Consider the following 14,231-nt stretch of genomic DNA (forward strand, 5'->3'; position numbering starts at 1 on the left):
AGGATGATGATGAAGTAAAGACCACAATAAATGTGGCACTAAATGGGGTTCAACACCTTTCTAGGTTGATTATAGTAACCAATTTAAGCTCCAGGCAGCCATCTTGAAAATGACACCTTTCCAGCAGGTATATTTAACTAGATATTTTGCATGTTCTTAAGCATGCATGGGGGTACCAGAATCTGTTGAAAAATCCTTTGTAACACTTCTTTCATTTGAGAGATAGCCATTTTAATCTCCTGGCATCCATCTTGGATGCCATCTTAAAAATGACACATTTCAGGACGGTGTATTTTCCTACATTTTAGGATGTTATTTAGCAGGCCAAATAAAACCAGAATCAATTGAAACCCCTTTTGTATAAATTTTTTGGGGGTTAAACCATATATTGACTCACCTACTGTGGCGAGACAGCAGAGCTAACAACACTGCAGAGCTCAAGACCCTGATGCTGGATGGAAGGTGTGGAGGGCAGCGATTCAGGAGTCCTGAGTTGGTGTTGGCTAGTCTGGACTCTCGCAGTGCATCATTATGTATTTTCCAGGTGAGTCTTTCACCAAACCACATTCAGAGACATTTTAATTCATTGACCTGCTCTAAGAGAGCCCCATACCTAAGGTAGATGGAAAGCCTTATTGGAGTGGTGTGAGTTGTGAGCTTGTAGATCAGCTATTTTCGGCTTAAGGTGCATGCATTTTGGATATAACACTGTGAGGGTTGATAAGCACTGCTCTTAAAAACCAAAGATGGAACATCTGTACAAAACATTTATTTTAAAATTGACAAACAATCCATGACAAGCAAACAATAACTAATGAAAGAAATGCCTTAAATAAAATCGTACATAACATGTTTTTTTTTCATGAAGTCACAAAGCTATTAGCTGAAGAAATTGAAGTTGGGACTTGCATTGAAAAGGTATAAACAGAAAAGTATACATGTATATATATAAAAGACATGCTCACATCAACTGTCAAGAGAGTAAAGTAAACAAAACATTATGTATAGAGGCCGATTCATTGCTATGCTTCAAGCCATTTGATACAGAAAAGGCCTGCTGAGAAGTAAACAGAATATTAAGTCAGGAGAAAAAAAATTGCGCAGAGGAAAAAATAGTCCCTTAGATACAGGGTGTTATTTCATTGTCTTGTCACTAGATGGCAGTGCCAGCACTGTAAAGCCTTGTTCTTCAGCTATAAAATAGAAATTCTTTCCTCTCTATATAAAATGTAGTCACTTCACTGCAGAAAAAAGGGCTAATTTGAGTCTCTAGTTTAGTTTTTTTCCACTTCAACATCAACCCCCTTTAGTCAGCATGTCTGCTGTAAGCATAAACTTCATACCTCACTAGATTTCTTCTGGTTTTTGTTAATAGAACTGCAGATATATACATATACATATGTTTTTGTGAGGCACGCGTTCTCTCTGGAAAAAGAAAATATGTACAAAGGGCTCTATTGGGTAAATAAATTGAACTTCTTTCCTTCCTACTGTAAATCCAGAAAAGGTTTCCTTCATCTTGTCTTGAGTCTAACCACGAGAAAACATTCCGTACCTGCATGTATTAGCTATATGGCATTTTGTCAGTCAGTTAATGGATTTGGACTTACTGGGACTGGCCAGTCCGTTATAACAAAGAAACAAACTGTGGTGGAAAGTAACTAAGTACATTTACTACTGTATTTGAACACAATTTCTAGGTACTTGGATTTTACTTGAGTATCTCCATGTTTCGATACTTCTACTCCATGACATCTCAAATATTGTACTTTTTGCTCCACAGCAATTATTTGACAGCTTTAGTTATTAGTTAACTTTGCAGATTTAGATTATTAATACAACAATAAACAACTTAAGCTCTATTTTATATTTAGGCTAAATAGCAGGTCAAATATTACTCAACTACATGTGAAGGTTGCTAAGTCAAAATATTTACTCTTTAACTCTACTTTACGAGTTAGTAGTGGAAGTACAAATTACAGTACATTTTCTTTTATCATTGCATTGCTGTATTACAATTTAGATATTTTCCACAAAAAGATTTTTCAGAAATGTAAAAAAAAACACCTAAAAAACAAGTTTGTAGATTGGATATATTCATTATATTTGAAATAGGGCTCAAGTGGTTAATTCATAATGTATTTTTTTTTACCTTCCTAGAAATATAGTGGAGTCAAAAGTACAATAATTGTCTTTGAAATGTAGTGGAGTGAAAGTATCCAAAAATACAAATACTTGATACTAGATACTCAAACATTTTTACTTAAGTACAGTACTAGTACTTTGTTACTATCCACCACTGGAGTTACCCCTTAACAACTGCAGCGATCGCAGTGAATATCGATGGTACTGGATGTGAAAAAGTGGGACATGTAACATTAGACAGTTTTTTAGAATCCGGTTTCTCGCTGCACCGCAGTCTGTGTGCATCCAACAGGAAAAGGGTTTAACAAAACAAAACACTGCAAGTTTCAGCCACGCCTTCCAATTGGATCTCAGTCATTGTTGCCCTGAGGCTAAAACGTAGTCACAACACAAAAACAAAATCTGTGCTAAGTTCTGTTTCCAGGGTTTGTTATTGCGATGGTATAAATAATGGCAAGATAATTATAATTCATTAGAATAAATATGTAAATAAATAAAATGACGGCACCTTGGAGGCTTGTGTTACAACGGAAACATTGAGGAAACATAACTAAAGCTATTAACAAAAAAACAAACAAAAGTTTTGTTTCAAAAGAAACATTGACTGAAACTCCTTCCATGTTTTGTGTGAGTATTAACACTGAACATATCAAAGACTTAATGAGGCGGACTGAACCCATTCAGTTTACTGCTATACTGTATGAAAGGAGGATAGGCTTTATGCACAGCAGCCTTATTGGAAAGAAATTGGGCCTCTTCCTTACTTCCTGTGTAAGGTGTTACCAATGGTACTATTGCTTAGTACCAATGGTACCAATGGAGGCTCTGTTCCATTTAGTGTACAGTGGTTCTCAAACGTTTTAATTTGAAGGACCACCATAACTCTGATAGTGTACACATGGAACCAAATGGACCCGATTTTGTACACTCTCAGAGTTGCACATCCGTAAGGGACATGAGGGTCCCTGGACCACACTTTGAGACCCACTGGTGTAGCAGAGTGTCTCCAGTGAGCCAACATGCACAATATCAGCACCCTGACTCTGTTTGACCAGAATGGAACAGAGCCTTCATTAGTATAACTGGTAACACCTGTGAAGGAAGTAACAAGTGGCCCAATTTCTATCCAATATGGCTGCTGTGCATAGAGCCCATGGTTGTACAAAAACATCTATGGCACTTCTGTATCACTGCTAATAAGATACAATCATATGGCAAAGATCTACACCAAAACAGACTCGTATTGTACATTTTTCAGACTAGACAAACTGTGGGAAAAAGAGGTACAATTTCCATGAGTAAGCCCACATACCAACCTCTCTTTAGAAATGGTCCAAACCTTTCTGTCCTTGTCTTAATAGTAATTTGCATACAGCCTATTGACCTGTAGTTTTAAGAGAAATCTAATTCTACACAACTATTAGTATAGCATAATTGTCGCTTCTAAAATTACAAAAATGTGCCAGTGGTCAGTGCATCAAGTAGGCACAGCATCAGTGACAGGTAAATGCCACCGCTACAAAACCAGTGTATGTTCCCTGTCTCAAGGTAAGGGTGTTGGCATCATGCTCGCTGCTCAGCATTCTGGGACAAGAACCAGGTGACCCAGGTGAGCTACACACAAGCCAAGACACCTATATGCTTATATGGCCATACAGCGCTGTATCATAGACAGTAGCCACCTATATGCTTATACGGCCACACAGCGCTGTATCATAGACACCTATATGCTTTTATGGCCATACAGCGCTGTAGACACCTATATGCTTATATGGCCATACAGAGCTTTATCAAAGCCTAAAACATGTGGCTGTTTGGCCTGCTGAGGCCGAGAGCTTCTCTTCATTTTACTCCTTAATTTTGAGTTTGTAGTTTTTGAAAAGACTTGCATGGCCTTCTTTGGGGACGAAGTTGTCAACTTTGATCACTATTTCTTTTGTTCTTCTTTGTTTCGCATTATTTGCATATAACCGACCATCCTGGTTAGTTACATATTGTATAACGACGATTAACGACAATTCCTTCCATCCCCTTTTTTTTTTCTTTTTTCTCTTGCTTTTCAAGAACGACTGGCCCTTTCGACGGCCAAAACAACCACACACACACACACACACACACGGCTAAATTCAGCCAGTGAGAGGTACACCCCCCCCTCCCCCACTCTTGAGACAATGTCAACCAACAGCGTCTATGTGCTTGTTCTTGGTGTAATAAGTACTTAAAAGTTTTCTCTTGTTTGTGGGCTCTCCCCCCATCGTCACCCGCGGGGTTAACAGGGAGCGTCGGCGTGCTTGTAGTAGCCGCGCTGCAGCGCCGCGTATGCGATGCTTTCCGCCGAGCGTCTCTGGTCCATGCTCAGCAGCGCTTCCAGCAGGCTGTTGATGTCGGCCTTCAAGCCCTCGCGCTGCATCCAGTTCTTCAGCAGGTCGTAGACCTTGTCGCCCGGCGGGCCGCTCTCGGCGATCCGGATGTGGTTGTCGCTGACGCCGATCAGCCGGAAGAACTTGTTGTGGATCCGCACGTCCAGGTACTCGTCGAATAGGTCGAAGCTCTTCCTCAGCGACCTTTCTGATCCTTGAAAAAAGTAATAAAAGGGACAAACGGACAGATATTTACATTTCTGTGACTTGAAGTGGCAGACAGTCTCACTTCTTAACCCTTTAAGAACACATCTGTGTCATTTTAAGATTTCTTTGGCCATTAAAAAATAGCAGATCTACAAGCTCATAGCGCGGCACCGAGTGCTGCGCTATGAGCTTTTATATCTGCTATTTTTGAAAAATCGTGGACATTTTGTGCAAATCTTTGAATCTGTCTTTTTTAACTCTGTTACAACTTCTAGGGTGTCCCTGGAACAAAATATTTTGAGCTGGGGGTCCACGGCCAAATACATATTTTGGGTGGCTCTCGACATGAAAAAGTTTGGGAACCACTGATTATAGCAACATAAGAGAACAAAAGTTAGAGATTTAGGAGACATTTGTAGAATCCCCCAGAAGCAAAATGTTTGCTTTAAAAATATATATATATTCAAAGATTTGCACACATTTTCACTATTTAAAAAAGAAATAGCAGATCTACAAGCGTTCCCGGTCTTAATGGGTTGCCCATGTAAATAAACCCCATTATGCTTTGTTGTGTGTCAAATAGGGAAAATAGCCGATCAAATGCTCACCACGCGTTGCGGCGCATTGTGAGCCTTAGATCGGCTATTTTTTGCCACGTGTTCACCTATTTTCGTCAAACGTTCGTCCATTTTTGAAGAATGTTTGCCTATTATGGACATGCCCCGAATAGGGACGCTAGAGTTCACATGGTAAAGGGAAACTTCACCCATAATTACCATGAATCCTATGGCTCTATTACAAGGACTTGCGCAAATCAGACAACACACGACTTTATATGCCGTCAGCTTGTTTTTAAGTGCAAGCTGTTGTTACGTAGACATCGCATTGGGAAGTGTTTTTTTTACATTAGTTCTCAACCAGTTTTTTTTGTGCAAACTCTGTACATACAGTATCTTTGCTAAGTGCTCTATAAATGTTATACACATCATGTTATCCATTTTACTTACAATAAAATGCATTCTAAACGGCTAACTGCAGCTTACATTGAGTACTTAAAAATGACCCCCTAAAGCAATAAGCTCGTTAAATGTGCACTCTCTTTGGAGTTACATTAACACCAAGGATTTTACGCTGTGGTTTGGGATGGCAGTCAGGACAGTGTGTAGAGAATAGAATGCTAGCTTCATGAAGTGAGGAATGGGTCGATAAACTTACCGAGTAGTGGAACTAATCTGTTCTGTAAAGGATCATCCTGCAACACAGAAAATAAAACAAGTATATTAATATAATTGTACAAGTTTAAAGCAGAGGAAAGAGCGCAAGCAGAGGAAAGAGCCCACAGTCCATAATAAATCTATTAATTATTTTATAATTTTTTGGTGTCAATTTGTTCATAGAAATGTGTTGATTTGTTGATTGAATCGAAAAAGTAATCAATAAGAATAAACGCTGACAAAACAATGGATAGTTGCATCCGCTTCCTCTCACCATGTCTGTGGGCTGCAGTCTCTGCGAGGTGGGGCTGTGATGCGGGGAGCTGCCACTGGAGGCCGCTGTTGGCAGAGCCGACAGGCTGGTTTGGGACGAGCTGGTGGTGTTGGGCAAACTGTCCCCTAGGCCGCGGTCCTCGTCCTCAAGGGGGGGCGACGCCTTGCTCAGACCCCCCGCCTGGGTCTCCTGAAGCAGGGGGCGGGACTCGGGACGAGACTCCTCCCCCTCAAGCCCAGCGTTTTGGTTGTTTTGTCTCTCCTCCGGCGTGGGGCCGCTCTCATCCTGAGAACATGATGCATTGAGGGACAGGAGAAAACACATTCATATGAACTTGATGAAGCCATTGATTGTACTTATTAATTACGACTAATTAAGGTGGTGTAAGTATTTTGTTGTTATTGTCGTTTATCATTGCTATAGAGCATACATGGGCAACTGGTGGCCCGGGGGCCACATGCGGCCCCCACCTTCACTTAATGCGGCCCACAGGTTAATATGGGAATACGGATATATTATTGATTTCAGCTGTAACAATTCCAAACATGCAAACATGCTTGGAATTCATGCTTTAATGACTTCAGTCTATGTTAGTGGTTTTTAAGTTCATAAAGTTAACATAAGTATAACTAAATGCATTTGAAATTAAGTACAACTATTACTTTTCAGGATTCCAATTCAAAAATAGCAGATCTAAAAGCTCAAAACTCGTCGCCGTGCAACACGTTTTGAGCTTGTAGATCTGCTAATTTTGCTACTTTTGTGTGACATAAAATGACGAAGTAGGGCATTAATTATGAAAAATGTTAAAATACGGAGATAAGAGGTGTCTGCCCGACAGTATATGCAATGTGGCCCCCTGGACTAAGTGTGGAAATATAGTGTCCCTCTCCATCATCAAAGTTGCCCACCCACGCTATAGAGTGTTTTTTTCAGTAATAGGGGTCTCCCAGTCTCTCCAGCTCTGTAAATAGAACATATATTTTCAGGTCGGGATACCAATTTCATCCATTCCCACCCAATTTCATTCAGGAGAGAGGACGAATACAGGATAAACAAGTGAAATTGGATGTTATTAAAGAGCTGGAGAGACATGGAGACCCCTGTTACTGAACACACACTCTATAGCAATGATTACTATCACAATATAGAGCTTTAACTTTTTGGAATTAAAAGAAAAAGATTGGAATTCAATAATGAATTACTTACGATAGGAATTTTGACAATTTCACTGTTATCACTCTGGCTCTCAGAACCTGTACCAGAGAGCAAAGACAAAATGGCGTCAGGAAAACCTTGGTAAAAAAAATCATGAAAACATTTAAAAAATGAAAATGTCAAACATGATATCGTTGCTTTTGGTCAGAACTATAAGGTTATAGATCGGCTATTTTTGCTATTTAAAAAAACAATTTAAGTCAAAGTGAATGGTTACAAATAGGGAACCCCTTATTGTAACTATACCTTTCAGGACGGGAACCCCTTTTGGGGTTCCTGTTGCTATGTACAGTATAGCAACATACATTTGTTGTAATTTTTGAATACATATTTGTATTGTATATGTTTTTCAGAAAACGTAGGTCAGGATTTAGAAGGCGTTTTTATCGGCCTCAGGTCTAAATGGGTTAAGTGTGTCTGTGGGTTTTCTAAATATTGAAACGACAATTTGTTTTCCCCTAATTCCTGAAAAGTAACGGTTTTGGACATACAAGATTTCCACACGACAGCGACGACATTGTGTTCAGTACTTACATGGTTTTTCACATGAATGTTTGCTAATAAACCACCATGCCGTCACTCCTACCACGATGAGGAGGATCAGTAGAATCACCACAGGGATAACTGTTCAAAAACAAACAGTACGATGACGTCAGGACATTGCAAAACATTTCTTTAAGACATTCCATAAATAGCAGATCTACAAGCTCAGCTTGTAAGCTTACATATAGATCGGCTATGTTAGCCACGTGACACCATCGTACCATAAAGTATGACCCTATACTAAGTTGGCTGGGGTCCCCAAGGGCTTTCTACTAGGTTCACTCCTTTTCCCCTCTACACCAAATCTCTTCCCCGAAAACAGTCGATCTACAAGTTCACAATGAGTGTCGTGTCGACGCGTTGTGAACTTGTAGGTCGACTATTTTAGCTGAATGCTCCCCCAGAATAGAGACACGCATCATTTCAATAAAAAAATTAAATTGAGTTAAATTGATCAATATTGTATAGAATCAATAATGCATGATATACAGTAGTCAGGGTTGGCAATTAACAAAAGAAATATCAAAACCAATATTTAGAACCAGTAACCGACAGACTTGATCTTGCTCATGTACCGTAAGTTAATCAAATTATTGAGAACAGTTTCTCAAATGTATTATATATTATATATATATCAATGTATCCCTTCAGTATACTATGTTAGTACAAACGCACAAAAGTAGCGAAAATAGCTAATCTACAAGCTCAGTTTAGATCTGCTATTGTCACTTTTCTTATATATAATTATTCATTCATCGTTAGTCAAAAGTTTTCAATAATCATGATACTAATTTGAAGTCATATCGCCCAACCCTATACAGTGGTAACCTATGGATTATTGTACAGGAACAATAATGTATGACATAGTTACCTATGGATTCAGGAGAGCTGGGGGCGGGGGTAGTGAGGGCTGGAGAGTTTTCGGTGGGATCGAGGTCTCGTTTCCTACATATGGTGTTGGAAAACGGGGTGCACTTCCTAACCTCCTCATCCCCCGCTTTACACCTGAAACATACATACATTTACATAATGTAATGAGACATATGAACACATTTACATATGGAGTGAGCAGAAATTAACTGTCTCGTTCAATTCTAATTAATGTAATGACACTAATCATCACTGATGAGAAATGTTCATGGATATTATGAACTGATCCATTCCAGACAAAAGGAGAGTTTTAGTTTTTAGATCGACCTATCACAACCAAACTACTGAAGGGAAATATATCTACAAAACCCAGACTAATAAAAACATCTTTGGACATGCCACACTGATAAAAAAAATAATACAGTGGTCATAATGACAATGAAAGTATCCTTTGCTAATTAGCATCAACCCCAAACTCGCAGCCATTATTTTCAAAATAAGTGGTAGACACTTTTTTTTTTAAATACATACAGTTTTAACTTTTTAGGGGTGCTGACATTAAATGTAGGGGTGCAAAAAGGGTCCAAAAACGCCCCTGGCGTCATGCAAGCCAATTTCAAAACCTGTAGTGAGGCCAGCCTGAGACAGAATGAAGTGTGATCGTTGTGTTAAAAACGTGCCCAGTTAAAAGTCACTCACCTGGCACAGCGCTTGCACACCTCACAGGCCTGGTCGGGTACACAGAATGTCCCAGGTTTACACTGGCATTTAGTGTCTGTAGTGCTGGTGCACGACTCCGTTTCTATCTCATCTGTGGACAGAGGGGACCAGAGAAATGTGCATTAAAATCAAACTGATTAAATGATATTGTTGAGTTTAGGGCTGGACGATAAAGCATCCAATGTACAGTACCTGCAAAAAAAACTGTTGTGAATAACAGGTAAAAGTTGATCCAAGGGAACAGAGACCAGATACTTTTAGTAAATTATTGTTTTCTCTAATTGAAAAGAAAACCTTTCTGATGGGGGGGGGGGTTATATACACGATAAAAATTATTGTGGAAAGTGTGATATATTCATCATTCCTACAACTTGATACTAAATTGGCTGACAGTAACAACAATTACATTCATAGTTCAATAGTTGAGCAAAACATTTAACCAATATAATGCGAAACATGGGTCAAAAATGTGTGTGTAAATAATTCACAATTCATAAAAATCTATAACCACGATAACTGAATTTACACAGAACTTGCAATGAGAAACATAATTCCAGAATTTCCTAGATTTTCTCTGTTTTTCCTCTAATCCAAGTAGCCTGGAAATCCAGTAACCTGTTAATTTACATAGTATAACACTAAATCCACATTTTGAAAGAAAACTATGATAACATACATAGATGACAAAATATCTGACTTAAAGCGTAAGGACTCTTTGGTAGAGGTTTGAGTTGTGTAGTTCAGGGGGTCTCAAAGTGGGGTCCCCAGCAAAATTACTTAATATAGCATCAAAATCCAACTAACAACTTTAATCCTATATACGCCGGCTTTTTTTTAATTACTAATCTTACATGGGGTGTCCCTGGCACAAAATATTTCTAGATGGGGGTCCACAGCTGAATACATGCATGTTCATTTGGAGGTATTTGAAATTAAAATGTTTGTGAACCACTGGTGTAGTCAGCTTGTCATGATGTATCTACAAATATTTCCCAGATATCTAGCTCTGTTGCTCCATTGATTAGAAATTGATCATTTTAAAAAAACACTTTCGTTTCGACTTACGTTGGACAGTGAAACAGCTCTCAAAGCTCTCAAAGTTAGCACATAAACAAACACAAACAAAGCAGATTCTACCAATGTATAACATCACAAAACCTAGCACAGCATTTGTTTTTGTTTCAAGACAAATGTCAACTTCCTGTTGATTTTACCGTTTGAAGATCCAGATCTGTGGATTTTTCTTTAAAAAAACGAAATAAATACAAATTCCATACTGGGTTTTGTGATGTTTGGCAGAATCCTCTTTTTGCTTGTGTTTGTTTGTGTGCTAAAAGAACTATGCAATGTAAGTCAATGAGAAGACTATTTTAGGAATATCAATTTCTGATCGACAGAGCGATTATTGAAAATATCTCCCAAATATTTGGAGTCACATCATTTGGAGTCATTGCACTTCAACAGTAACACTAGGTTAAAACAATTGGTTCACGGTTAGTATAGAAGCAAAAAAGGCACATCATTTCTCTGACTGTATTTCAATTTGTTGTGTATTCTCCTAAATTAATGCCCTACTTTATCATCCTACAGCACCACACAAAAGTAGCAAAAATAGCCGATCTACAAGCTCACAACGCACTGCGATGCAACACGTAGTGAACTCGTAGATTGGCAATTATTGTACTTTTGTATGTTGCTGTAGACAGTATGACTTATAAGGCGTTAATTTACCCCCAAAAAAGAGAGCACTGCCAGTGCCCAGCCAACATATGTTAGCTGCTGAGTTTTCTCATAGCTTTGACTGTTTAACAGGAGTTTGTTGTAGAACCACTAGCTTAAGGTCGTGAACTTATGCGTACGGTCGTGAACTTATGTTGCATTTCTGCAAAGAGTGATCATTTGTTCAACACCTCTGAATCAATGCTTCACTGCTGGTCGGTCAGCTCGCACCATGGTCTCTGACTCACAATGGTGGAGGAACTACTCAGACATTTTACTTAACCACTTAAACCCTCTGAGCTTTATACTAGCGTCGTCTCAGTTTTCGCTCAACATTAAATATCTTCTCTGAATATGGAAGATCTATAAGCTTGTGAGCTTATAGATCTGCTATTTTCCCCCAAAGTTTCCCCCAGAATACGGAGGCTAAGGTTTAAGTGGTTAAGTAAAAGTGGCAATACCACAATGTAAAAATATTCTGTTAAAAGTAAAAGGTATTACAAATTTTACTTGAGTAAAAGTACAAACATTTTTGCCATCAAATATACTTAAGAGTACCAAAATTGTACATCGGAGTACCAAAATATCTCGAACCTTTCCGAAAATAGCCGATCCACAAGCTCGCATCGCCACACGTTAGGTTATATATCAGCTATTCTATTCTTTCCAGCACTGCTTAGTCAATCCTTCAGTCTGCAGTTAGCTCAGCTAAACACCACGGTCGGGTTTGCATTTGTGGAGAGTTTGGTAGACAACACTGTGATTGTCCCATTTAATCAGCAAACTTACCAAACCAATAACAAACAGAACATGAATGTTTGTGCTTTAAATGGCCCTGCTGTAACAACATGCGCTGAGCAATTACACATTCTAAACACAGCAGTTAAACGGTGGGTTTTTACACAAATACATTTTGCACTGCCATGTTTCCTGGGTCGATATTAGGCAGAAGAGAGGAGGGTCGACAACATGATTGTTGGTGTTCTCTTCTTATCTTCAAGGGAAATGTGCTGAAGGAAATAGTTAGTCAAAGCATGCTTGACTGCGACTGAGAAACTCCTTAATCGTCGCCCCCTTGCTATAGTCTCCAACACAAGCTGCTAAATTACAGTCTGTCATCGTCTGTCAACCATTTTTGCATTAATGCAGAGAATAAGTTAACCACTTTAGTCCTATACACTTAGTCGTTCAAAAAATTGCCGATCTGCAAGCTCACAACGCGTTGTGTAGATATTATCCTTGCAGATGTTGTACATTTTGGAAACTAATGTTGGAATAACTGGTTACCTCATGTTCGAGCATAGCCTACAGAAACGGTAACTACAAACCAAGCCTGAAAATCGATTGAAAAATGTAAGTTACTAGATTTTCAGGCCTTCAAATCCAGCCCTATATCGCGCTGATCAGAGTAATGGCCACCAAGTTATGGCCATTTGACGTGTTAAACAAGTTTTTTTTTGGTGTGAAAAGGCAGTGTTTGTGCCTATGTTTGGTGCGGATCAGAGCAAGTCCGGATGTTAAGTTTGTGACGTACCCCGTCCACCACCCTCTAGGCAATTTTAATATTGGAGGATGAGGATTTTAACCAATTAAAACCTATACTTAACCCGCAATGCATTGCGACACGTTGTGAGCTTGTAGATCTACTATTTTTTTGCCAAATGGTAATCCCAGAACAGGAATGCTAGGGTTTATAAGTGGTTAATCCATTAAGACCGGGAACAAATATGTGCCATTTTAAGATTTCTTTGGCTATTCAAAAAAAGCAGATCTACAAGCTCATAGGACGGCACTGAGCTTGTAGCTTTTTAACTCCGATCTGTGCTTCTGGGGGTCCCTGGAACAACTAATTTTGAGATGGGGGTTCGCGGCCAAATACATATCATTTTGAAGGTCCTTGACATGGAAATGTTGGAGCACCACTGATATAGCAACAAAATGTTAGGATTTAGAAAGCATTTTTAGATATGTATTTGGCCGCGGACCCCCATCTCAAAATGTTTTGTTCCAGGGACCCCCCCAGAAGCAAAGATTTGAGTTACAAATGTTGTTGTCGCTATGAGCTTGTAGATATGCTAAGTCTAAAATGATACATGCATTAGGAGGAGCGGCTTGCCCTGACCAATATGGTGGCCGCATTGACGCATGGCTCCAATGAGCAGGAGCTGCCAATGCAGTATCTAGGTCATTGGGGGTCCGGGGACCCCCAGAGGTCCTTGGGGGGGTACCAGGGGGATCCCCCAGCAAAATGTGTTAATATAGTGTTACAATCATATTAACCACTTCAACCATATTTTATACTTTGGCTATTCAAAAATAGCAGATATACAAGCTCATAGCGCGGCGCCGAGATGGGGCGTCCGCAGCCAAAAAACATATAATTTTGGAGGTCCTTGACATGCAAACGTTTGAGAGCCACTGATCCAGGTGCATATCATAACATCTATGGCATGAAAAGGGCAGGACAAAAACAAGGGGCTGAGATATCCTTCCCTCCACCTAGAACACACAAAAACACGGCAAGACAATGAAGGCTCAATAGCTTCACTTTATGGCCAGAACCGGTGAGGTGTCAGGTGACAGCGTTTTGTTCTGCCTTTTTTCTTGTTTCAGAACTAGGACAAAGAACACACCTGTATGGGGCGAGGTGCTGCCCCCAATGGAGCTCAAACTACACTCAAAGAGATGAAACAACACAAGCACCTTTATTGTAACCATTTGTTACGCTGTGTTGTGTGTTGTCCACTATCTCCTGCATTTTACATTGTCCTGGAGCTGCTGCTAATAGACGTTATTTTCTTGGCGACAAGAACCCCCAAAAAGATAATTTATCAGCTTTAGTGTTCCAGTCCCAAAATGTTCTGCTATTTAAAAAATTATAATGTTTAATCACTTCCAGTTTCACTCGTCTGTCCTGTATGACTTCTCTCTCCTGATTGGATGAAATTGGTATCCTGACCT

At 39.4% G+C, this 14,231-nt stretch overlaps 1 protein-coding gene across 3 annotated transcripts in view; it reads right to left on the bottom strand.

The window, feature by feature from the left end:
- Positions 1–753: 753 nt before the first annotated feature.
- The window catches only part of tnfrsfa (tumor necrosis factor receptor superfamily, member a), a 66,649-nt gene continuing 53,171 nt past the window's right edge, over positions 754–14,231 (bottom strand). The window contains exons 4-11 of one of the 3 annotated variants that reach the window (XR_013932545.1): positions 9,531–9,642; positions 8,833–8,966; positions 7,953–8,042; positions 7,410–7,456; positions 6,201–6,485; positions 5,928–5,964; positions 3,905–4,719; positions 754–3,868 (exon numbers count right to left, since the gene is read on the bottom strand). Coding sequence is in view for 1 of the 3 variants with exons in the window: in XM_080419755.1 (XP_080275881.1) it covers positions 4,415–4,719; positions 5,928–5,964; positions 6,201–6,485; positions 7,410–7,456; positions 7,953–8,042; positions 8,833–8,966; positions 9,531–9,642 (1,010 nt within the window). In the remaining 2 variants the exon portion in view is untranslated. Of the gene's footprint in view, positions 4,720–5,927; positions 5,965–6,200; positions 6,486–7,409; positions 7,457–7,952; positions 8,043–8,832; positions 8,967–9,530; positions 9,643–14,231 lie in introns of all 3 variants that reach the window. The other 2 variants (XR_013932546.1, XM_080419755.1) reach the window with 2 other exon arrangements.

This window comes from Gymnoscopelus braueri (genome assembly GCF_963280865.1).
Source record: "Gymnoscopelus braueri genome assembly, chromosome: 22".
Taxonomy (NCBI): domain Eukaryota; kingdom Metazoa; phylum Chordata; class Actinopteri; order Myctophiformes; family Myctophidae; genus Gymnoscopelus; species Gymnoscopelus braueri.